This window comes from Denticeps clupeoides, chromosome 4 (assembly GCF_900700375.1).
Source record: "Denticeps clupeoides chromosome 4, fDenClu1.1, whole genome shotgun sequence".
Lineage (NCBI taxonomy): Eukaryota > Metazoa > Chordata > Actinopteri > Clupeiformes > Denticipitidae > Denticeps > Denticeps clupeoides.
The window spans coordinates 11,037,498-11,061,798 of NC_041710.1; the positions used below are offsets into that span (position 1 = coordinate 11,037,498).

General features: G+C 44.6%; 2 protein-coding genes across 5 annotated transcripts in view; one reads left to right on the plus strand and one right to left on the minus strand.

Annotated features, from left to right (window-relative positions):
* pard3ab (par-3 family cell polarity regulator alpha, b) overlaps positions 1–5,713 on the minus strand; it is a 78,630-nt gene extending 72,917 nt beyond the window's left edge. For both annotated transcript variants that reach the window (XM_028975908.1, XM_028975907.1), the window contains exon 1: positions 5,388–5,713. In XM_028975908.1, the coding sequence (XP_028831741.1) occupies positions 5,388–5,507 (120 nt within the window). In that variant the 5' untranslated portion in view covers positions 5,508–5,713. The remainder of the gene's footprint in view (positions 1–5,387) is intronic.
* A 3,593-nt stretch (positions 5,714–9,306) lies between these two features.
* On the plus strand, positions 9,307–21,988 carry crema (cAMP responsive element modulator a). 3 transcript variants are annotated; one of them, XM_028978580.1, is made up of 8 exons: positions 9,307–9,547; positions 11,242–11,374; positions 13,811–13,894; positions 14,295–14,377; positions 14,531–14,673; positions 15,905–16,093; positions 20,962–21,115; positions 21,770–21,988. In XM_028978580.1, exons 2-8 carry the CDS (start codon positions 11,255–11,257, stop codon positions 21,912–21,914), a joined length of 918 nt encoding a protein of 305 aa, XP_028834413.1. In that variant the 5' UTR covers positions 9,307–9,547; positions 11,242–11,254; the 3' UTR covers positions 21,915–21,988. The 3 variants fall into 3 exon arrangements, with proteins under 3 accessions (XP_028834413.1, XP_028834414.1, XP_028834415.1); XM_028978581.1 differs by having other exon boundaries at positions 9,308–9,547; positions 14,298–14,377; XM_028978582.1 differs by lacking the exons at positions 9,307–9,547; positions 11,242–11,374; positions 13,811–13,894; ... (1 more) ...; positions 14,531–14,673; positions 15,905–16,093 and adding an exon at positions 17,496–17,734.
* The last annotated feature ends 2,313 nt before the right edge of the window (positions 21,989–24,301 follow it).

Sequence of the window (24,301 nt, forward strand, 5' to 3'; positions counted from 1 at the left end):
GTCGAGCCTCGCAGATCACATTTCTGAAAAGTTCACAAACTGTAATCGAATGCTCAAAAAATGCCACCGAGAGGGGAAATCAGGGCTAAAATTGCATAGCGTAGCTGCAGTGTCTCAAACACTCATTAATCCTCCAGCTCACCAAACCGGTAAAAATTCTTTAGATCCTTGCGGTAGAGATATCCCTGCACTTTACAGAGCACCGTACCGCTGACTGCAGAGTGAACTCATGCGCAGTGACGTAACCATCTGTGATTATGGTTGGGGTTTCTTTTCATTTCTGGAAACCAAAAAAAAAAAAAAAAAAAAAAAAACACTGATTCAATCCTACAAGGACGGAAAGACGGCGATCAAAGGCATGGACGGCACTGGGGACAGGTCATTAGCTCTACTGCAGCACTCCCAAGAAATAAACAGTTCATTTGTCTTATTGTGTGCATACAGTGGGTTAGTGGTTAAAGGAAGCGGCCCCGCAATCAGAAGGTTGCCGATTCCATCCGCCAAGGTGCCACTGAGCAAAGCACCGTCCCCACACGCTGCTCCCCGGGCGCCTGTCATGGCTGCCCACTGCTCACTCAGGGTGATTAAATGCAGAGGACAAATTTCACTGTGTGCACCGTGTGCAGCACAGCTATTAGGGGTGTTAAAATTAATCGTATAATCGATGCATCGCGATGCAGGCGTGGATATTGCATCGATGCGGTGCAGAACATAACCAACTTCATCGTAATGACTTTGCTTGGTGATTTTCTGGCGCTGGTATAAGTGAAACCAGAGCGTCCACACACCTGTACGAGACCTTAACTCTTGTATTTGAAAACATCATGTGACCATGTAGGAGATTTATCAATATCGAGGCATTGATAATGGAACCGGCAATATCGAGGCATTGATAATGGAACCGGCACATTGACATGTCGCAGCACCGTCAAGGTGCCAAGCAGTGGTGGCCTAGCGGTTAAGGAAGCGGCCCCGTAATCAGAAGGTTGCCGGTTCGAATCCCGATCCGCCAAGGTACCACTGAGGTGCCACTGAGCAAAGCACCGTCCCCACACACTGCTCCCCGGGCGCCGGTCATGGCTGCCCACTGCTCACTCAGGGTGATGGGTTAAATGCAGAGGACAAATTTCACTGTGTGCACTGTGTATCACATGTGACAATCACTTCACTTTTTTTTTTTTTTTTTTTTTTTTAACCAGAGCGCCTGCAATTCACAGGAACCGCCGCCGGTCCCCAAAAAAATGAACAACATTTACAAAAATGCAATAAAACGTTTTCACCTTCAACCTGATTCCCCAGCTGAGCAAAGAATCCATAACCGGCACTGTTAACATCATCAATACATTGATTAGCAACACGTTGTCAGGTCGGACTCTGTAATGGTGGGGGGACCGAGCAGTCCTGTTTACGTGCCGCGGTGTATCTTTATGCAGCTATTTAGATCAACTTGGACATCAAGGGACTCTTAATACAATTAGGCTCCTACTCGGGGAGGACATGGCACTCGCGATGCCATGTTCGCCTGTCACCTGATCATCAGGAACTAGGCTAATGGTTCGGATAAAGGGATCTGGAAGAAACCTGCAGAATCTAGGGAGGGAGAAAGAGAGAGATGGTGAACCTTAGTGGCTCAGTTGGTGCTCCATTACAAATTGGTGCTGAATAAAACAGCTGATTTCGAATTATGTTACCGACACCTTAGCCCAAGACGATACCTACTGAGAACATTGCCCCACCCTTTACTCTAGCACATCTCTTCTGCTTTTGACCATATTAAGCAGGTTTGTGGCTGCCCACTGCTCACCAAGGGTCATGGTTAAAAGCAGAGGACACATTTCACCGTGTCATCGTGTGCTGTGCTGTGTTCAGAATCATGTGTTACGTTCCTAGTCCTAGGGCCATAGTGGTTTGTGTTGTGTGTTTCCTGCTGTGTGTGTGTCTGTAATTGAGGGGACAGGTTTGGTGATTGGAGACTCCGCCCGCACAATCATGTGACGTCCACAGGATGTATTTAAGGATGCCTCCTTCACACAGATGTGGCCTATGGTGCTCGTGGAGGAGAGGAGAGGTGTTTATTGTGTTGTTTTGGAGTGGTTTGGTGTTCTGCTCTGTATTGTAGTAGTTTTGTTGTCTAGTCCTTGTGTGTCCCTCCTCTTTGGTTTGCTTCACTTGCCTGCATTGTAAATAAATGCACTATTGCACTTTGCTTTGTGCGCGTTCCAGCCACCTTTGTTGTTCACGTGAACGAGACGCATGGCAACGGACGGTCAGAAATGGCATTTTGGGAGTTTATTACGGAAGAAGTCATAATTTCTAGTAAAGGTGTGTTGTGCAAAAGGTGGAGTAGAAGGGGTCTGTGGTGGGTGACAGTGCACCATGCCACGTTCCATGCCATGCATTTCACAATGTATTACTTTGTTCATTTGATATGTGTAAGAACATTACTTTTTATGAAAAACATCTTGTTTTTTGAACTGCCAAAACAAGCATTATCTTGCAATACATTCTCTTTTCTGCTCAGTTAACAGTTTGAACATTAAAGCAGACATAACAAGATTACACCTTTAAACATCTGGAACACCTGGATATTCCTTTTAAGCTGTTCAACTTTAAAGTGTTTGTACTTTTATCAGAATATCACTGAACAGTTGGCATCCTAAGTTCTTCAACTGGTGCTGTTCCTCACAGTCACTCAGATCAGTGGCAAGTGATGGAATAACAAAAGAAATGGAGCGGCCCAAGACGTTCAGGTCAGCAAGGTTCTGCCCTGTCGCTTCGGACCCCGACCGCTGCCACCTCCCACCACGTCTTTAGTTCAGTGTCAGCAAGGCTTTCTGCCCTGTCGCTCGGACCCCGACCGCTGCCCCCTCCACCACGTCTTTAGTTCAGGTCAGCAAGGTTCTGCCCTGTCGCTCGGGACCCGACCGCTTGCCCACCTCCACCGCCTCTTTAGTTCAGGTCAGCAAGGGTTCTGCCCTGTCACTCGGACCCGACCGCTGCCGGCCTCCACAGTTCAGGTCCAGCAAGGTTCTGCCCTGTCGCTCGGACCCGACCGCTGCCCCCTCCACCGCCTCTTTAGTTCAGGTCAGCAAGGTTCTGCCCTGTCGCTCGGACCCGACCGCTGCCACCTCCACCGCCTCTTTAGTTCAGGTCAGCAAGGTTCTGCCCTGTCGCTCGGACCCGACCGCTGCCACCTCCACCGCCTCTTTAGTTCAGGTCAGCAAGGTTCTGCCCTGTCACTCGGACCCGACCGCTACCGCCTCTATAGTTCAGGTCAGCAAGGTTCTGCCCTGTCGCTCGGACCCGACCGCTGCTGCCTCCACAGTCAGGTCAGCAAGGTTCTGCCCTGTCGCTCGGACCGACCGCTGCTGCCTCCACAGTTCAGGTCAGCAAGGTTCTGCCCTGTCGCTCGGACCCGACCGCTGCCGCCTCCACCGCCTCTATAGTTCAGGTCAGCAAGGTTCTGCCCTGTCGCTCGGACCCGACCGCTGCCACCTCCACCGCCTCTATAGTTCAGGTCAGCAAGGTTCTGCCCTGTCGCTCGGACCCGACCGCTGCCACCTCCACCGCCTCTATAGTTCAGGTCAGCAAGGTTCTGCCCTGTCGCTCGGACCCGACCGCTGCCACCTCCACCGCCTCTATAGTTCAGGTCAGCAAGGTTCTGCCCTGTCGCTCGGACCCGACCGCTGCCACCTCCACCGCCTCTATAGTTCAGGTCAGCAAGGTTCTGCCCTGTCGCTCGGACCCGACCGCTGCTGCCTCCACAGTTCAGGTCAGCAAGGTTCTGCCCTGTCGCTTGGACCAGACCGCTGCCACCTCCACCGCCTCTATAGTTCAGGTCAGCAAGGTTCTGCCCTGTCGCTCGGACCCGACCGCTGCTGCCTCCACAGTTCAGGTCAGCAAGGTTCTGCCCTGTCGCTTGGACCAGACCGCTGCCACCTCCACCACGTCTTTAGTTCAGGTCAGCAAGGTTCTGCCCTGTAGCTCGGACCCGACCGCTGCCGCCTCCACCGCCTCTATAGTTCAGGTCAGCAAGGTTCTGCCCTGTCGCTCGGACCCGACCGCTGCTGCCTCCACAGTTCAGGTCAGCAAGGTTCTGCCCTGTCGCTTGGACCAGACCGCTGCCACCTCCACCGCGTCTTTAGTTCAGGTCAGCAAGGTTCTGCCCTGTCGCTCGGACCCGACCGCTGCCACCTCCACCGCCTCTTTAGTTCAGGTCAGCAAGGTTCTGCCCTGTCGCTCGGACCCGACCGCTGCCACCTCCACCGCCTCTTTACCTGCGTGTCTCGCGTGGGGAAACTCAACCTGTAGGGACGACTAGTTGTCGCGGCCTCTTCCCGCGAAACCGCTGAATTATTCACGGGCGTGAGGCAGAACCGCGGAGCCCCTTCACAACACGGCGCTCCTCCGCCCATCACTTATTAACGAACGGTGACGGCGACAGTCGGCATCAAAACCGCCAAAAAAAGGCCTCCGGCAAGGCGGGCCGCGGGTTATCTGCCCGAGCGTCTCCTCCTAATCCATCAAAGGCCCACGGAGGCTGTTTACATGGGAAACAATATCCCTCCTGTTCCTGTATTTATCCTCCAAACACCCCCCCCCACACACACACACATAAACACACACCCACACACACACACATACACACACACACCCAGACACACACACATGCATTAAAAAGAAAAGGAATCTAACTGGTAAGAGATTATCGATCGAGTGCAGTTTCCTGCTCGCCCTGAAGGGCCTGTTTTGGGGAGCTAGTTTTAAACCCCACCGACCCCACCCCCCCGAGCCCCACTTCCACGCGCGCTCCCGTGCACCCACGAACGACCCGGACACGCCAACACAACTTTTAAAAAAAGCCCCGAGAGCAGCTAACGTCGTTAGCCAGACGCGTAACAGGCGAACAAAGCGACGCGCGGCTCGGTCGCCCTGAAACGCGTCGCACAGGATCGCGTCCTGTAGCGGAAGGACCGAGGACGGAAAGTTCAAGTTAATCTCTCTGTTTTTTTTTAATCGCCATCGAGCGAGAGACACTGTGGTCATTAAATAAAAAAACTAGTTCAACATCGGATAAAATATATATATATATACGAGGGACGAGCGTCCACCATGAGACTCCCAGACAGGGATTTTCCCCCCTCGGAGAAGAAGTTTTCCAGTCCGGGACCTCCGGGCGGTTCGGAGCCCGACGCGTCTTCTGAAACGGGCTCGAAATTCTTCTCGGGTAAAAAAAAAAAAAACACGTCACCTACGTGTCGCCATTGTTGCCGCTGGCAACGCGTTTCAGAGAAGTTGCAAACAAAGCTCCCTTCTCCCCCCCCCGCCTCCTCTCCCAATTCCCCTCCGTCAAGATACCGCCATGTTGGCAGCAGTTCGACGCTCACCTTGGCGATGGCTTTCCTGTAGCGCATGGCCGCCTGCTGGATGAGGGCGCGCACTTTGATGTTGCCGTCCCCGCACGGCACCACCACCCGAGTCCTGCCGAAGCACACCGTCACTTTCATACTTCCACGCGTCCGCCGCGCCGCCCGAGTCCGCGGGGCGTCCGGGGAGAGAGCATCCGTGGCAGGGGAGAGGCGCGCCGCGGGGCCCGGGAGCAGGAGGTCCCGCGGGTCGGCGCCTTCCGACCACCTGTTTTAGAGCTCGGAGTCGCCGCGATCACCAGTCCGGGCGCCGCGGCGCGGAGGCGGGATCGGCGCGGCGGCTCCCCGCTCTGGCCGCGCCGGGGAACTGCCGATCCGCCGCCGGGGGGGAGGAGGAGGACGTGGAACAAAAGGCGCGGTGGAGGCAGGGTGGCCTGTAGCTCCAGAGAGTAAAAATAGGCGAAAAATAATAATATCTTGCACACAAATATCGTGACAAAGTGGAGCAACATTAATGCAAAAGGGTGCAGGGTGGTAGTAGCCCAGTAGGTACAACACAAAGTTCCAGGTTCGAACCCCACTTACTACCATTGTGTCCCTGTAACTACTGACTGTAAGTAGCTCTGGATAAAGGGCGTCTGCTGAATGCTGTAAATGCAGATTTATACATAAAACGTGACGAAGCACGGTCATTTTTCTTCTAATACGTAGAAACTGAAATCTAAAATCAAGGTGATACGGCTACTCAATAAAGTACTTGTATCACGTTTCATCCGATCTGAACTTTTCTGGTCTTGTCTACGGTTTTGGGAAAAAAGTTTATATTTGTTTTAAAATGTGATGGTCGCACCCTGACACACACACACACACACTGTGGTCTGCTGCAGCTGTTGGAGTGCAATGGGTATTTTGATGTGGTTGTCATAAGTGCTGGGTTTCATTTGTAGGGCAGGGCAGAACAAAGAACCAAAATAGCATCAGAGAGCAGGTGGTAGTCCACACACACACACACACATACACACACACTCCAGGTCTGTGTGAGTAAGGTCAGAGTAAGCACAGAGTAAGGTCAGATGTTTCAGATGTACACACTCATGGTTGGAAAAGTGACCCCCCAAATCTAGTGATAGTGAAATTGGGGTTCACCTTGTGATGGATTGCCTCCCTCTGCTGGAGATGTCCTTGCTTTTTGGGTTTCGACAGCCCTCTGTCTCACTGGATGAATGAATGAAATCAAAGGTTTTAAAAATGAACCTTAGTAACATGGTTTCTTATTTGTGGAGTCATTTTATTCATGGTGTGTTACCTCATTTTAATGGACAATAATGGTTATATATATATTTTTGGTGAAAGCATGGCTGACAACCTTTATCATCATTTTTTTCTATTTTGTACAAGAAACAGATGTATTAAAGAAACCTGTGTAAAGGTGGAAAGCAGCTTTATTCAGTGGGACAGAGAGGACGCCGACCATCATTGCCTTCAATTTACTACTATCACGTCTTTGTGAAATTCTTTCTTCATTTGTCTAGAGAAAGGTTCTCTCACATCGTTTGAGATCCTTGCATCTCACACAGGTGGCTAAAAAGAAGAGTTTAGCGTGAAAACTGTGACACAAGGGACAGTTTGGCCTTTTTTTATCGGAAATCAATAGCTCACCAATTTGTTGATTGTGGGTTGCCCTCTGGTGGCTGAGTTAGGAAATGCAGCCGTTTTTTTACAGTCTAACAATGAGCCCTCTATCATGAAGAAAATTTGTGAATAAATTCACAAGTAAGTATGTATATACACACATACACAGCCAAAGTAGCTTTATATTATTCTTGTCTTCTCACTATTAACCTGTTTTGGCATGCGAGTCTTGTTTATTCAGAAACCCCTTGGTCCTGGTACCGATGTTGGGGCGGCACAATAATTCACAAAGGACTAGTTGACCTGACATGAGTGACCCTATGTGATGGGATTCGATCTGAATGGGTGTGTTCAAGTGACCACTCTAGAATAATGTTGCACCCATCTGTCATCTCTGTAGTATAGTGATCTGTCTGCTCGTGTTACAGATAAGTCCTCAGCAGCTGCCGTGCCCGCGTCCACACACAGAACCATATGCTTGGAGCTGCGAATGAACAGCTGGCTGGAAATCAGCGCAGTTATGTCATTGTAAGGATTCCACATGCTCATTACACACAATACGCTATGAACGGGCATTATGTCTGATAGATTCATAAGTTTTTCATATATAAAACTATAATAAGTTTTGTTAGCTATCAATTTATACCAGTTAATGTATATTTAATATAAGAAAAAAAAAGTTCCCAAATTCACGTTGATTTTTACCCAGCCAAACTTAGTTCATAGACAACCACACATTGAACAACATTGCATTCAGAAATAGCACATATAACGCAGAATATGTATAATGCTACTGCTAACCCCCACACCCAACACACATACACAAGATTTATTCATGTATTAATCCCCAGCCCTGGGTTTGGTGCTTCTCTTAATTCCATAGGTTGACCCCCTGCTGCTGGCTCCTTCTGTCACCAAACAAACCCTTATCCAATAATGTAAGGGACAGACCTATGTCACTTCATACTTCATTCACATGATGCCTCTCGGTGGCATAAATCATAATACAGTAATGGGTTTTGTGAAGTCCAACTATCAACTGTCTACAACTGCCAATTTTTGGCTGTTGCTGTTGTGTTTTCTGCAAATTCTGTTTGTTGATGTCACAGTTCTCTCAGTGTACTAACTCGGTATGAACACAAAGGGGTGTGTCTCAGGGCGCCTGGATACATGCATTTAAAGCCCATCCTAGGACAATGGATCACACTTACCCTCAAAATAAATGATCTTGATGTCTGATCTGCAAAGAACCTTATTTGCTTAATTTAGTTTTTGCTTTCAGAGTAGTTCATTTGTTCTTTCCAGCCCATGTTAGCATTAATAAAACATACACATGCTGACACTGAATTATAAATACACAAAACTAAACCAGTTTTTCATGCCGGTTTCATATCAGCATTAAGGTTTTCAGTCACATCAACTTTTTTTTTTATTATGAGTAATATTAGGCACAAATTAAGTAACTGTTTAGATAAGCAGGCACGATTAAAATGATTATTATTTATGAAAAATGTTTGTTACAGCAGCACAAAGAGTGAAAAAGACACAACAAAGGGCTAAAAAGTCTGTATAATTACTTTAATGTGCAGATGAATAAACATTTCAACATAATTTACCTGAGCCTGCTATATTCAATGATGCTCCATATGATTTTTTAATGGTTTTTAATCAGAATGAAATCAAATACAGCACAAAATGGAAAAGACAAACGCTATCCAAAGAAGAAGAAAAGAAGAACGACTGTCAGTTGGTCGAGTGTACAGAAACTACAGTAAGATCAGGACAGATAACTGGCTCAACCACATGTCCTTGACTGTCACATTTGCAGAAGACGATGACAATGTTTTCTCTTTTTTTGCTAGAAAATAAAACCTTACAAAACTCACGAGGACTTATCAGGACCATTCAGTACATTTACATTTACAGCACTTATCAGACGCCCTTATCCAGAGCAACTTACAATCAGTGGTTACAGGGACAGTGTCTTGCTCAGGGACACAATGGTAGTAAGTGGGATTTGAACCTGGGTCTTCTGGTTCACAGGCGAGTGTGTCACCCACTAGGCTACTACCACCGTTCAGTACATATAACCCTTTAGGATGACATTTGTGACAAATATATTTTATATAAAGGGTCTATATTTTAATATAATTGACAATTAATGCGCGGGTTCTTTGGTGTCCACGTCATGACGCTAGATGGCGACGTTACGAAACACGGAAGTAAAAAAAAAAAAAAAAAAAAAAAAAAAAAAATAGAAAAGAGACCCACGTTACAAGCTGTTGGTAGTTTTGTAGAGAAGACAGTTTTGTAAAGCTGTCGGACCGGTCGCGGGGTCTAGAGAAGCACCCCCGGAGCCCGCCGCCGGGGTCCCCTCGGCCCGCGTCGGCCGCGTCCGCTCGGCTCCGCCCCGCTGTAGTTTTCTTTCCGCCCGCTGGTCGACATTTTTCAGCCGCGTCGTCGGAGCTGACGTGGGGACTACGTGAGCGCCGAGCCTGGCCACCCGCTCCTGCCGTAATTAGTGACGAGGCGCCCTACGTAAAAGCTCGGTAAGTTATTGCAGGCATTTCGGGGGTTGAGCCGAGCGAGGCGGGCGGCGCGGCCGGGGAGACGCGGAGGACGCGCCATGTTCACGGTGGAGGAAAAAAAACGTCCAGACGCGCGGCAAAACTCAACCCAACAGCAGAATAAAAGCGCCGCACTTTTAAAAGTTTGTGGAAATGGCCGTCTGGGAAAAAAAAAAAAAAAAGAAGAAGTTTTGCACCGTTCCGAAGTGGAAGTGTAAAAGTCGGTGTAACGCCGTTTCGTAAAGTGGCGTTCGCGGGTTAAAACGCCAGCGTGATCGTGGAGCGAACACACTCGTCTCCGTGTCGCGGGCTGCGTGGACGCGCCCGGACCTGTCACGTTACGTAACGGCGCGGCCGCGGAGCTCCGCTCCGGGTGACGCCGGCGGTCGGCGCGGCGGGGAACCGGCGGCCGCGCCGACGCGGGGCGCTCGGCCCGCAGGTTGATCATTAAACCGCGCACCGGCCGACCGGGTCGGACCCCGGCGCCACGCTCGCTCGCTCGCACGCACGCACGCACGCACGCCACGCACGCCCGCTGGAGGAAGTCCCCGCGGCTCCGCCCTGAACGGCGGACCGCGACCTTGTTTTCGCGCCGAGCGCAGGGGAGAGTTTGCTGATGTTCAGCATTTGAAGTGGGCGGAAGTTCACAAACCACGTACCTGAGTTGAAATAAAGGCACAATAAAAACTCACCCACTTTCATCTGAACAGAGTGACAAAATATTTGCCCCGAAACATACTGTGTGCATTTTGGAGGAAAAGTGGCTCTAATGTCACGTTTGCATCTCATTGTAGGTGGAAAGACCAATCTTTAAATAGAATAACATGAGATTGCATTAGTTGCTTTGAAAGATCTTAGAACAGCTGATTTTTCAGTTTTATGTATTTATTTTATGTAACGCAGGCTCACAAATGTGTTTTCCTCTACTGTACTGCACCCACGAGCATAACCTGGTGCTATTGAACTGGTGTTGGTATAAATTCACATTTCTATACACATTTCTGTATCCCAGGTGGCACTGCGCAGTCAAGAATGTGCGCTTATCATTTTATCTGCTAATAAGTACGAAGTCAATGGAAAGACATTTGCAAAGCAGAGATAAAAAGCTGTTTAAGTACCATGACGTATTACATTTACTTTGCTACCATCCACCATCAGGGCTTAAGGGTGATCAGGGATTGGTTTTTCTGCTTGAAAACAGCTGGAATTCCTTACTTTTGAATTTCAAAAAATCCTGACTGATTATATTGGACTCAATGAATGACAATAGAATATATGTTTGTTTGAACCTCATTTTAGGTATTTACTTGTTACTTGTTAATGTATTTCATTACTTATTAAAACAATCATTAGCCTTACAGTGTATGTAGTCATGTCAGTGTGTTTAAACTCTGTCTTGTATTTATTTGACCCTCAATGTCTGTACCACACAATAAAGATTAAATAAAGAAATCAGATTCGTAAACATTATTTATGTTATGTCTGTTTTGGAGTGCTGTTGCATTCTGGGTATTTGATAACCAAGTGTATGTATTGTGTATGTGCTTCACTTCCTTTAAGACAAAAACAGGCCGATACTAACGTCAGTGGGTGCTAGTGAAGGTTAAAGGTCAAGTGGGACACAAGTGTTTGTGTCAGTGTGAGTCAGCCTGAGTTCACACGTATGCTCCCTGCAGTCTCCTCAGGCCCATGACCATGGAAACGGTGGTTGCCACGCAGCAGGAGGGAAGCGCCAGTGATTCGCTGACAGACGGAGAATCGAGTCAAATCCAGAGCAACTCCAACTCGCCCACTGCAGGCCTTACACAGGTACAGCCCTGACCTTTAACCTTAAATCTTATTGTGCATTTCACACAAGCAAGGATATCTTTTGCCAGTGTTACTTAAAATGATACTTTATCTAATTAACTGGTTTGATTAGCATTTACTGTTCACTACTGAAAAAAAGAGATGTTCAGAAATATATTTCCCAGCGCTAAATGAAGGTCTGAAATGTAACCCTTAACCTTTATCCCCAAAGCCTAGGATCCCCTGTCCTTAAAATATTATCCATAACATTCTTGAATTTTATCCTAAAGGACGTGTTACAAAGTAGCATGATAATGAATAAAAATGTGCAGGATACTTAAAATCCCACATCCCATCCCACATTTTAGAATTTGGACCTGAACACCTTTGCTCAAATTAGTGTCACAACCCTCCACATATAATCGAATTAAGGTCATTGATAAGACTGTCTCAAAAGCTCAACTCTTAACCTAGCTAAGGATAACTAGAAGGTTAGGTTGGCCGCCTGTACACATATCCTAGTCAATCAGAAACAATATAAGTAACATAAACAACATTTGATAAATATAGAACAGTATATATTACTTTAAATATTATTCAATTGATTTCCTTGTCATGGTGTGCCATGTGATTAAAATATTTGAAGCACTTTATGTATGCCATAATTTAGTAATTTATTTAAGAAGGTGTGGGTGGACCTTTCCACACAAATGTGATGGTCTTGTAATAAAAGTGCACCGGTGAATGTGCCAGTACAAATGCTGGTAAGGTTAATTTGGAAATGTTATTTGCTACAATAACTATTAGTTACCCTAATAGTGTAACTATTTCAATTGCATAAAAGCTGTCTTCTCCCTTTCGGCTGCTCCCGTCAGAGGTCGCCACAGGGGATGCACGAGATGTGCCAAACGAGGGTTCCTGACACAACCCTCCACATTTACCTGGGCTTGTGACAGTCAACAAGAAACACACGCATTCCCAGTGGCTGGGTTCAATTACTATATGAAAGTAATGTAACTAAGGCCTCATTTTGCTGTAAGGACACACCGTTATAAACCATTGCTTAATCAAATATTTAACGTTCAAGAGCATTCAATAATGTGAGGAACTTTATGGTTGGCCGAAGGTCCTCCACCCTTCTCTTCTCTGTCCTTGTAAATCAGCACTCCTGGCCCAGCATCTGACATTTTTCTCCACCTTCCTTGAAGTAGAATATTAATTAAATTGCTATAATCATCTGCTATAATCTACCTCTTCCTCATCTAGAATTCAAACCCCACTTCAATGCTTTGTTTTTATTGGTTGCGCAAATGCATTGTGCAAGAAGTTAAACTTGACCACGGTGTGCACACAAGCTCTATATGCCAATCGTTTAATATTTATATCTATTTGGAGTGTGTTTCTTTCTTTTTCTGACATCTCTTCACTTTAAAATGTCAGATGCTGACTAGCAATAGAAATATTGTTTCTTGTCCCTTCAGCTCCGTTCAGCTCCAAACAGACCGGTTCAGAACTGGCAATTAGGCAGCTCATCACATTCGACTAACAACGTCCGCTCCACAACTGACTGGCTGATAAATATCACTCCCATGATTCCCACTACACCACTAACATTACACCACTACATGTTTTAAACATTGATCCATGATGTTTTGGCCCAGCGGATGTTAAAAATGCTTTAATATTTTTGTTATCTCTTTAACAAAACAACTTATTGTTGTCGCAACTCCGTCCAACTTCAGCCATTGATGTTCTCATGCAGTAAGTACTGTCACACAGTTAAATGATACTTCTTTCCACTCTGACCAGTTCCTCAAAATCTGGCTTCCGGCAAAAGTGCTGACGGTGAAAGCAGTCAGACTGTAATGCCGTATTTTGCTCTAACTCATTGGTGTGTCGAGTTCGGGCCACGCTTCCAGGTTGCCGCACGGTGCAGGGGTCTGGCTGAGCTTACGGCTTTGATAATGTCAGTGAGGTGGGTTGCGTGTTTTGCATAGGTGCTGGTTTAGATGTTATCTTCTGCATTAGCATTCTGCAAGCTCCCTGCGTGTAAGCAAGCGTTATCACCATGGAGACCAAGCAGAAACTGCGGACGTTAGATAAAAGCAAGTGGTAGATTGAATGGGTCGGCTTGTTGGATTTGCATTTTGTTTACTTTCTTGTAACATGCTCGTGGGTTTCTTTGCATTTTCTTTCCATTTGCAGTCATATAAGAACAGTGGTACAATTATTTTATGCCACAGTAAAACACATGTTAAAAGGCATGTTTCTTGGTGCCTGTCCCAGGAGCAGCCGGGGGGAGACGATGACATTATTAATAACTGCCTTTTGAATTTAAAACATTAGGTTTTCATTAGGTTGCCAGAGAAAGAAGGTGATGTTTCGTGTTCTTTGAAAAAGTTAACCTAAAAACATTCCATTCTGCCCCTCTCTTTCAACCTCTTTAACCCTGAGTAGGTGGTTAGCGGCTCAGTCGACGCGGGCATGGTAGCAGTGGGTGTGATCCAAGCCCAGCCGGCATCTGTCATACAGTCCCCACAGGTACATATACATACACTCCATGTGTGATGCACACTACTCTGCATGGTGAGGTCTATAGGAACAGACAGACCACCTCTGAACATGTCTGTTATTCAGTCCATTGGTCACAGACTGGATTAAAACTGAGGCCAGTCAATTTATGCAGGCACGCCATAGAAGAGCATATGGGTTTGTATGTGTGGGATACACTAATAGGCTTAAAGAAAAGTCTCTTCTCCCTGCAGTGATCTTATTAGTGCATGAACCTACACACACAGTAATACATTTATATCTATGCAGATATGTAAACATACTCGTGTGGCGTAGCCTGCTGCTGGGATGTTGTATGTAGGATTCCTGCCAATAATACTGTACAGCATCACGCATGCAAAAATAATGCCTAATTGTGTGTGTATGCAAGCAGGCGTTAGCAGATGGAGACTCCGAGTCATTGTCTGACTCCCAGAAAAGGAGAGAGATTCTCTCACGGCGGCTTTCGTACAGGTAACACACTCCTCAACAGTTCACAGAGCAGAATAGCCTGTTGCACAACAGAACTAATCTCATAACACTTAAGCAAATCACACACCTAAAAAAAAAGTCATTTATCGCCAGTGTAGGGCAAGTCTCAGTAAACAAAACATTTCTCAAATGCAGAAAAATCTTCAATGAGCTGTCATCAGATACCCCCGCAGTGCCAAAAATTGAGGCAGAGGAGAAAGACGAAGAGGCTTCAACATCCAGCGTTGCTGAGGTGACGGTCCAACCGTCCATCTATCAGACAAGCTCTGGACAATACAGTGAGTCACTCTTATCGGTCACTCAGCTTCACGGCTCATTAATCAACCAGTCAAATTCAATGCATACAGACCAGTAATGTTCAGACCGTTTATTCACCCTGAACCATGCATGCAGGTTGCGCTCATTAGAGACCAGTATTTACTTAACATTAATTGTAAGGCTCGTAGTCGTGGGGCGGATTCACAGACATGGAACTTGAACTGTCGGCGTTGTGTGTGAAGGCTCGCAGCGTAGATCTGAAGCGGCTGCGATTGCCCGAGGCAGACAGGGCTCAAGGTCTAGAAGTTTTATCAGGCCAGCGGAACGTTCCAAGAGTGCGGTAAAGGCACAAGCGAGAGTTGGGTATTCAGTAATCAAACCGTCAATGAGGGATAATCAGAGAGAGAGAAATACAGGGACAATGCAGATGAAAGTAATCCAAGTAAACAGCGGTATCAAGTCTCTATGAGAAATGAACGAGTGCCGTCCGCTTTTTTATTTCTTGTTCTTCATGCTTCTTGAGGATGCATGTTTGCTTGCTGTTACGCTTGTAAATCAAACTGGAAGCTATTCATTTTACCAGTGGAACTGGGTATCACATGCCAAAAATGTTGGGTACCAACCCAACCTTAATTAGCCTGAATTTTTTGTTAATGGCCTAAGGTGGAATGTTGTAAGCAATGTGGGTTTGATGAAAGCTTTCTGTCTGGTGTTACTCCATCATTGAGAAACATCATGGCTGCCCACTGCTCACCAAGGGTGATAGGTTAAAAGCAGGGGACATGTTACGTTGTGTCACCATGTGCTGTGTATTACAATGACAATCACTTCACTTTCTTTTCAGTTTGCTTTTCCATTCACGGAATACCTGTTAATAACCTCTACCTCTAACATGATTGACAGTAGGTTAGAGCTATAGTAGACCTCTAACCCTTTAACCTCATTGCCCATCTTTATGTCCTTACATTATTCTCTTAGACCGTTAAACCCCACTCCCAGAGATCCTACAGCCTCTCACAGGAAACTCGGATTTCATAACAACAATAATTCTTTGTTTTTTCCTCAACCTCTTCCTTCCTCCCTTCTTTCTTCTTTTTGCCTCACTTCCTCCACAGTCTTTCATCTCACCACCATGACTCTTCTCACAGATGTAAAGATTTAAGTGTCTTCTGTGTTTCTGTGGTTTTGGATAAAAGTAATAAATATGAAAAGAATTAACTAGCTAATTTTTGTGTGAATCTAATTGTCTAGTCACCATCAGTCAGTCGGGAGCGATCCAACTTGCAGGCTCAGTAGGAGACAATTTGAGTGGGATCCACTCTCTGACTCTCCCTTCCTCTGGAGCCCCTCAGCCCGGTGCCACCATCCTGCAGTACGCACCCCAGTCTGGAGACCCCACGCAGCAGTTCCTCCTCCCGGGTGGTCCTGTTGTCGTCCAGGGTAAGACTTCTGTCTCTCACTCCATTCTTCATTTATCTAGAATTCAAACATTCTTTAAGATGAACAGTTGTAATGTGCTTTTCATTCACCCAAGACGAGTTATGCAGTAATGACTCACTTGAAAGTCATTTAAACATGGAGCAAATAATGCTTTTTAGGATCAAAGTTAATTATTGCAGCAGTGGTCATGAGAACTGATGAAGGTCCAGGTGAGCAGAACATAGCATATGAAAACATATTGAGCGTACAGACATCCTGAAACGTTCTCATATATATATCAGTGTAGAATGGATTTAAGGCTGGAATCAAGGTTCTTTATTGTTATTTATGTCTGAACCCAAAAACATTTGTAAGAAAACCCTTAATTCAATGCTGTATCATGCATTGGCCCTTGTATACATTTCAAGTGCACTACAATATGCACGGAAACTTCGGGAGCAAATTCTTTTTGAGAGAAAGTGAGATTGAATGAAGTGACGTTTTCTTGCAGAATATAATCAAGTCGTCCTTTCAGTTTCCTGTTGTTCTGTGTGCTTATAGTCGACTCAAACCTGTGCAATACAGTTAAGCATAGCCGTGTTTTTTGTAGTTTGCCATGGTAATGTGCCCTGGGCTGAACTACATGCGTTATTTCCTGCGTCAGAAGGTTTCTCTGTCTGCTTTGTGGTGTTTCAACCTGTAGACGTTTAATAAGACAGATACTTTGTGTGCGTGTGTGTCTCAGTTCAGTTGCCGTGTTGTTGTGAAGTTTATGTATCCACATGGTGTAGCCAGATTTTTTTAAAAGTCTGCTACTTAATGCAGGCAGGAAATGTGTGTCACACACACAGACACGCAATCTTAACTCCACCCCTGAACATACATGCAAATATTTAGCATTCGTGTTTTTATACGAGCATACAGACATGCCTAATGGAAGTGAGTGTAGGAAGTGCGTTAAAGAGATGACTCTGTTGTGTGAGCTTTTGTGCTTTATGTGACGTTGAGTGTACGTGTATTGTGACTGAATGTTTGTGTGTGTTGCAGAACAGTGTGTGTGCTTGTGAGAGAGTGTGAGTGATATCCTCCTGTTCTGTAGCTGCTTTTTGCGTCATCACAGCTAAAAATACTTCAGACCTGCCCCTCCCTCTACTCTCCTCTCTCTCTCTCTCTCTCTCTCTCCCTCCCCCTCTCTCCCTCTTTCTCATTCCCTGAACTTCCTTCTTTTCAGCACCTTTCTCTGCTCTTTCTTTTCTTTTCTTTCCTCTTCTCTTCTCTTTTCTTTGTGTTCAACAGGTTTATGCAGAATGCAACTTGGTTAGGTTAAAGCACACAAACATCCACAGACACACATCCACCCCACAGGGGCGGGCCACTCTGCAGTGAGGTGGGCAGTGATGTCATAGTGATGTCAGCACCCTTAACTGTAATCTGGGCCTTTGTTGCCGGCCAGTTGAGTGAGCGAGGAGGAACAGTCCAGCAGAAAGAGGAGCTGTGTGTGTGTGAGAGAGAGAGAGGGCGGGAGAGAAAGTGTGTGCAGTAGAGGCAGAAGCGGCCGAGTTAGAGGAGCGGGGTAGCCAGTTTGAAAAGAGGGGTAAACAGAGGCACCACTGGATTGTTACGGGGTGGTAATGGCAGTGACCGGGGAGGAGACGGAGTCAGGTATGTGTCTGTATTCTTGTGTTCGTGAGAGAGATCTTATCTGGGAAGTATGTGAAATGTGTCAGCATGATATACCAGCTTGCAGTTTGAGGTTGTTTGTCTGTTTTCTGCTGGGTGAATGGAGCCTAAGTGAGATAATTCTCTGTTTTTTATATTCCTAAAAAGGCATGACTGGCAGTGAAATGTATGACTTTTCTCTCACACGCTGGTTGATGTGGTTTGTGTGGCTGGGAAAAATGACAGAAGTAAAGAATATTCTGATGCACACACACACACACACAAACACACCTAGACATTTATTAAAACAACTCAGATAAATACAGCAGTGTCATAACTGACTGGAAGTAGAGTGTGTGTGTTTGTGTGTTCATGTCCGCTGTTTGGAATGCATGAACGCAGAGTGCCGAGCGTGTGTGTGTGTGTGTGTGTGTGTGTGTGTGTGTGTGTGTGTGTGTGTGTGTGTGTGAGGGGAGGGGGGTAGCTGTGAGAGGGAGGAGCCGAGTCACTGACGTCAGCTCATTTCCTGGAAACTGGAGCAGGCAGAGAAATGAGAGGCAGAGAGAGACGGAGACGCAAACAGTGACGTCAGTGTACAGTCATGCTGTCTGATACACACACACACACACACACACACACACACACTGCTGCTAGCTTAGTCATCTACTGTCATGTAGTAGAACTGAGGGGAGCACAAGAACAATAATGACAAATAATCGGTAATGATGAGTAGAAAAATATGAACCCTTCCACACTACATACAGATTTTAGGTTTTAAGTCAATAATATTTCTAATAATAATTTAATATGTAGAAATGAAACATAGACAGGAATGTCATAATAAACACTTTATTACATAGAACCAAATGTGCTTACTTATTAAATTATTGTTTCTATGTATTTATTATTGTACAATTTATTGAGCGATCTATGGATAAATGTCATTGTGTGTAAAAAAGCAAAATGTGGCCATCTGATTCGCACAAAGTTATCATTGTCAAAATATTGTGAGATATATATTTACCTCAAGAATCTGACTGTTATGCATGAAAGCGCGGAACGTTCTGTTGTGGAGGGAGAACCGGTTTTTCTCCATGTTTTTCTACTTTGTTGTACTCCGTTCACTGAAGGTGGGTTGTGTTTGTTTGCCTTGGTGAGTCACCAGCTCATACTGACTCATGTTAACCCTCGATAAACTGATTATTGGCTATAGTCAATGGGTCAGACACACACACACACGCACCCACACCTTTTTTTTTCAGAGTCCTTGTGAAGACCAAGGTTAACATCTAGCCATAAAATGTGCATAAATGTGCAACTGCCTCTCTTTAACACTCTAAATTTCTTCCAAGCTCTAAACCAGTAATCCAAACCTCTTTAATGTCTATCCTAAATTTTCCCAAGTGAATTCATTTAATATCTTTGTGAGGACATTTTCTACAGACCCAAATGTACATGTTTGCTTTCATTTGCCTGTTCCCTTGTTTTTATGTGAATCCCATAATGAATGCCATTAGAGCCTTTATGTTGAGTTGTGAGGGTTGTGTTTCAATCCTTGACACATTTCAGCTAATTCTTTCATGCCTGTGCAGTTTTACTACCTCCCATCTGTGGTAATTTGGAAAATATGCTAATGATCTCTGTTGTCAAAAATCTCCGGCACTGACTCGGTCTTTGTAATGATGGTATGGCTTTTATATTCAAGGATCAGGCCGGCTAGGTCATTCAGGCCTGGGTTTTGCACAGACGCGGTGATGCAACACCTTACTTCATATAATCTACACTATAATGTGTATTTGTTCGCATTTATTTACAGAAGGCTCCAAACTGACTATTTTACACTGGCTGTGCTGGTGCACATGACCTTTCCAAATCTTAGGTGCAGACAACTTGTCTGGGGCCAGAGTAATACATTTTAATAGTTAATTATATGTAATTTCCCATACACATTGATAGTTACATAAATGATAGTTAATGTGAATAAAGCAGGGCTTGTGGGCATGGAAGGGTTGCTTACATTTATATTAGCATTTAGAAGAGATATTGCTGAGGAGGGCTCACAGAAACGGTTATGGTTGATTATTTGCTTATGAAAACAAGCTGCGCTCTGTATTGAATTGAATTGATAAACAGTACCACAGGGTGCTTTCTGTTTCACAAATATCTGTTAAGGAATACATATCCAGTCATAACATGTGCTGTCTGTGTGTTTAATGTGATTAAGCATTTTTCCTTTTGAACTCAAACCATTTAAAGGTTTTGGTGTGATATTGAGACTGTGTGTGTGTCATTAGCTATTTCCTTGAATGTGACTCGAGTTACGTTTTCATTTCAACACACAAAAACATCTAGTAGGGGAAACCGTGTGTGTGTGTGTGTTTGCATATATGTTTTAAATCCATGTTCAGCCATAAATATGAAAGCATAGTATTGATATTTTGGCACCCCTACATTTTAGGAAAAAAAGTTTAGCCCTCAAAAGGTCTTACACAGAAGTTGTTACACATGATAAATACATGTTACATACATACATTACACAGTAAGTACATTGGATATAAAACATAAACGGGATGCTTTTGAGTGGGGTTTAAAAAATGTGAAATTATGTTCATTTATAACAATATTTATCCTGGTCCTTTCAAACGTGTGTGTGTGTGTGTGGGGGGGGTATTCTTTAGTTCATACAAAGCCCTCTCCTGGCCTACTTGACATCATTAGCATGTTACTGTAATCTGTGCTGTTGCTATGACAATGGCAGCCTTGCTTTCAAAGCCCACACGTCACAGAGACACACACGTCCCTAATCAATGCCCTCCCCTGGTACGTGACTGTTAACAGGCTGGGCTTATTACATAAACCAATTAAAGCTCAGCTTGTTCCCCTCGGTATGTGGCGCTCCACCACGTGTGACACCAGTGATTGGTTTGTTTTGTCGCCGGTTGCGTGTGTGGCGATCAGCCGGTTTTGTGTGCGGTGCTGCTGCTGATTGGTGTGCTGAAGTTTGACTGCGGGGTCTGGCCAGAAGTAATTAGCTGCAACAGTCCCTGTAAACTGAGAATGTGTGTTAAGGCTATTTTAGGAACGTGTGATGTAACCTTACACACAGGTTCATAGCAAAGATGTAAAGACCCTGACTTGATGCGTTTTCAGTTTGCATCACGTGATGGCTGTTCAACATTTTCTTACAGTGTTTTGTGTGTGTGTGTGTGTGTGTGTGTGTGTGTGTGTAGCTGCTACAGGTGACATGCCTGCATATCAGATCCGCTCCCCCTCTGGCCTGCCTCAAGCCGTAGTCATGGCAGCATCACCGGGGGCCATGCACAGCCCTCAGCAGCAGACTGAGGAGGCCACGCGTAAAAGAGAGGTCCGCCTGATGAAGAACAGGTAGCACGCCACACACTCACCCTTTACACTGACCTCACACACGCACAAACAAGTGAAATGTGTAACACATGACCGTAACTTCAACAGATATTCATGCACACAGACCTAAAAAAGTCATAGTTCATGCTGTTAGCGAAAGGGTAGTTCAGTTAAAAAGTCTTAATTTATTCAAATGCAATCAAACTGTTCATTGGCTCATTTATTTGTATTGTTTCGCAGTTCAGTTATAGTGATTGAAATATAATTTGTTCTTTAGTCTCTTTTGCCATCAAAAATGGATAATGATGCTGGTAACACTGGTCAGAATCATGCTGAACATTAAGGGACGATGAGCCTTTTGATCTAAAACTCGCTTGCACAGAAACTGCAATAAATGCACAACATCGAACTGATAATAAGTTCCAGTACCAACTATGTTGTGCTGCAGTATAAAACAAAAAGGTGAATCAATAATTGCAGGCATGTGCATTCTCACTTTGTAGAAGTGCATGTGTACAAGCCTGCAGGTTCTGAGTGAAACAGGAGAGATAATCTTTACCATTACAACCTCTGGTTTATGTATCTGTTTTTTTCGCATGTTTGTGCCATGTGCCATGTGTTTTCCCACGTTTCAGAGGCAATTTGTCAAAAACAACTGTCTGTGTGTTTGTGCAGAGAGGCTGCTCGTGAGTGCAGGCGTAAGAAGAAGGAGTATGTGAAGTGTCTGGAGAACCGTGTGGCCGTCCTTGAGAACCAGAACAAGACCCTGATCGAGGAGCTGAAGGCCCTTAAAGACATCTACTGTCACAAAGCAGAGTAACAGACACGCAGACTCTCAAAGACAGTAATCACACAAAAAGCCCAAAATGAAATCCATTCCCCAGTTCAAACATACACACACATACACACACACTCAAGGACTGACTTTCTGTCTCTCACACTCTCACAAAACACTCTCATTCAGAAACTGTCAGAAATACTCACTCACAATCAAAACCCACACACACACATTCAAATATCCATTAGAAACACTCACAGAAGGGCTGCACAGTATGGGGGTGTCATATTGCGTTACTTTTGGTGGTTTGGGGAAAAAAATGGAAACAAATGCTTTCCAGATCAGATATTCTGAAAAAATGTTTTTAAATGTTTTTTATTATTATTACAAAAAGGTCATCTGGCTCAGTGTTGCCAGGTTAGGCAGTTTGATATTGTGGCCTAAATGTATATTGAGAAAACCTGTTAATAACCAAACTTGACATTTAAACTCAGTACCGAAATAATACAATTTTACCAAATATTCTTGCCATAAGAAATGTAGATTTTTTTTAACTGTGAAAATATAACTGTATATGGCAGCATTTGGTCTTATCGAATCCATGAATAAAACATGGATTGAGCTGATTAGACCGTTTAAGACCCTCTGTAGTTTTGATAATCCATTATGTTTAAATGTCCTAAACAACGCTAGTTAATGTAAATTATTTTCTTAAATCATACCCTTTGTCAATGTGACCATTACACATGGTATGCAGCCCTAACACACCGGTATTTTACCTTAACACCCACACACATAGGTTGTTAAGACTGCTGAATGGCACACACACTCTCTGTGAGAAAAAGTGTTGTTTACAGAATGCTTTGCTGTATGTATAAAAAAAGGAAAAAACTAACAACCTATATCTAATTTCACTGCATGTTTTCTATCATTTGGAAACTTCTTTAAAACTATTTTTTTCTTCATCGCGCTGACCGTACTTGTTGCTCTGCTTTTTAAGTGTATGTGTGAATTAAATACGCTGTTCCTGCTTACCACACACACACACACACACACACACACACACACACACAAACAGTAGTGCTGGTGTTCGTTTTTTGGGTGCTGTGTGTCCTTGTTTTTCACTCCATCGTGGTGAACTAATCCAAGATGAGATGAACACTGCTGTAAAGTTTTTATTTTTATTTTTATTATTGTTCAATGAATGTATTCTGGATCTCTCTCAGTGGAGCATTTAATTGGCTACTGGAAGCACTTTCAGACATAGTTGCGGGTGTATGGGTGGGTGTTGTGTGTGTGTGTGTGTGTGTGTGTGTGTGTGTGTATGACTGAAAAATGACCCATTGCCTGTAGCAGGCCACTCAGGTTGGTTTCTGTCACTCTGTCATGCAGGAAGTCATTTGTGGGCAGATCTGATTAACACAACTAGAGGGTCCATTTTCGAAAGAAGATTTGACAACACTCACAGCGCTGTTGTACACTGTTATTAACAGAACAGTTGTAATTAGCCCCTTGACCAGCATTTAGTCCAAGTTTTGCCAAAACTAAGTTTGCAGTCCAGTAGCATCCTAGTGGGGCCATGCATGCTGCTGCATGGTCTGACCCAGCTCAGGTGATGTGGGTTCGTACCACCATGGAATCAGGAACCGGGCTGCTGTTCACAGAGCAAGGACCCCAGTTAGAACCCCGCAGCATGTTAAGTGAGTTCAACACATCTGTAACCATGGTGGCGTGAGCCAAGTGTGTAAGATCACAGAGTGTGTATGTAGCCTGTCTGTAGGACACTGAATGCACATCGGATCATTAATAGCTCTTTTAGAGCTCCAAAAATATGTATTTGTATAAAACAAAAGATATATATTTGATTTAACTTTTTTGGGTTTGCTGTGTGTACCTGTAATATTAAAGTGTTTCATGTATGAACTAGAATTTAGCTTCAGACAAAAGCTGTTTTTCATCTATTTTCTGTGCTTGTATAAAAATCTCTAATGTCTATTTTTAATAAAATATTTTTCTGTATTTAAGTCTGTTTGCACATGCACAAGTTCCTATCATTGTGGTTGTCACAGTTGCAACTTTTTATTACAATAGGTCAGGAGGCATCTTGAATACCATTATGAATGAAAGTGAAGTGACTGTCCTTATGAAAAACTGCAGCAAAGCACACAGTAAACATAAAGACACGTGTGCTCTACATTTAACCCATCACCATTAATGAGCAGAGACCACAAAATGCAATGGCTAGAATATGCTTTGTATGACTAAATTTTAAAAAAGTGCATGGAGTGTTATACCTCGAGATATCAGAACAGGTGAGTTTTTTTTGCACGAGAACACGAGTTCATATTTGTACTGTTAAGTTTAAGTGCTACATTGTTAACTTGGTGGAGTCTAACATACCAGCGACTAAAAACTCACTCCATCTGCAT

What these genes read in the sequence shown, in the direction of transcription:
- crema (XM_028978580.1), top strand. Translation starts at nt 11,255, where the DNA reads ATGACCATGGAAACGGTGGTTGCCACGCAGCAGGAGGGAAGCGCCAGT. An exon ending in CCACTGCAGGCCTTACACAG is followed by an intron (nt 11,375 to 13,810) that starts GTACAGCCCTGA and finishes AACCCTGAGTAG; the next exon opens with GTGGTTAGCGGCTCAGTCGA. An exon ending in TGGTCCTGTTGTCGTCCAGG is followed by an intron (nt 16,094 to 20,961) that starts GTAAGACTTCTG and finishes GTGTGTGTGTAG; the next exon opens with CTGCTACAGGTGACATGCCT.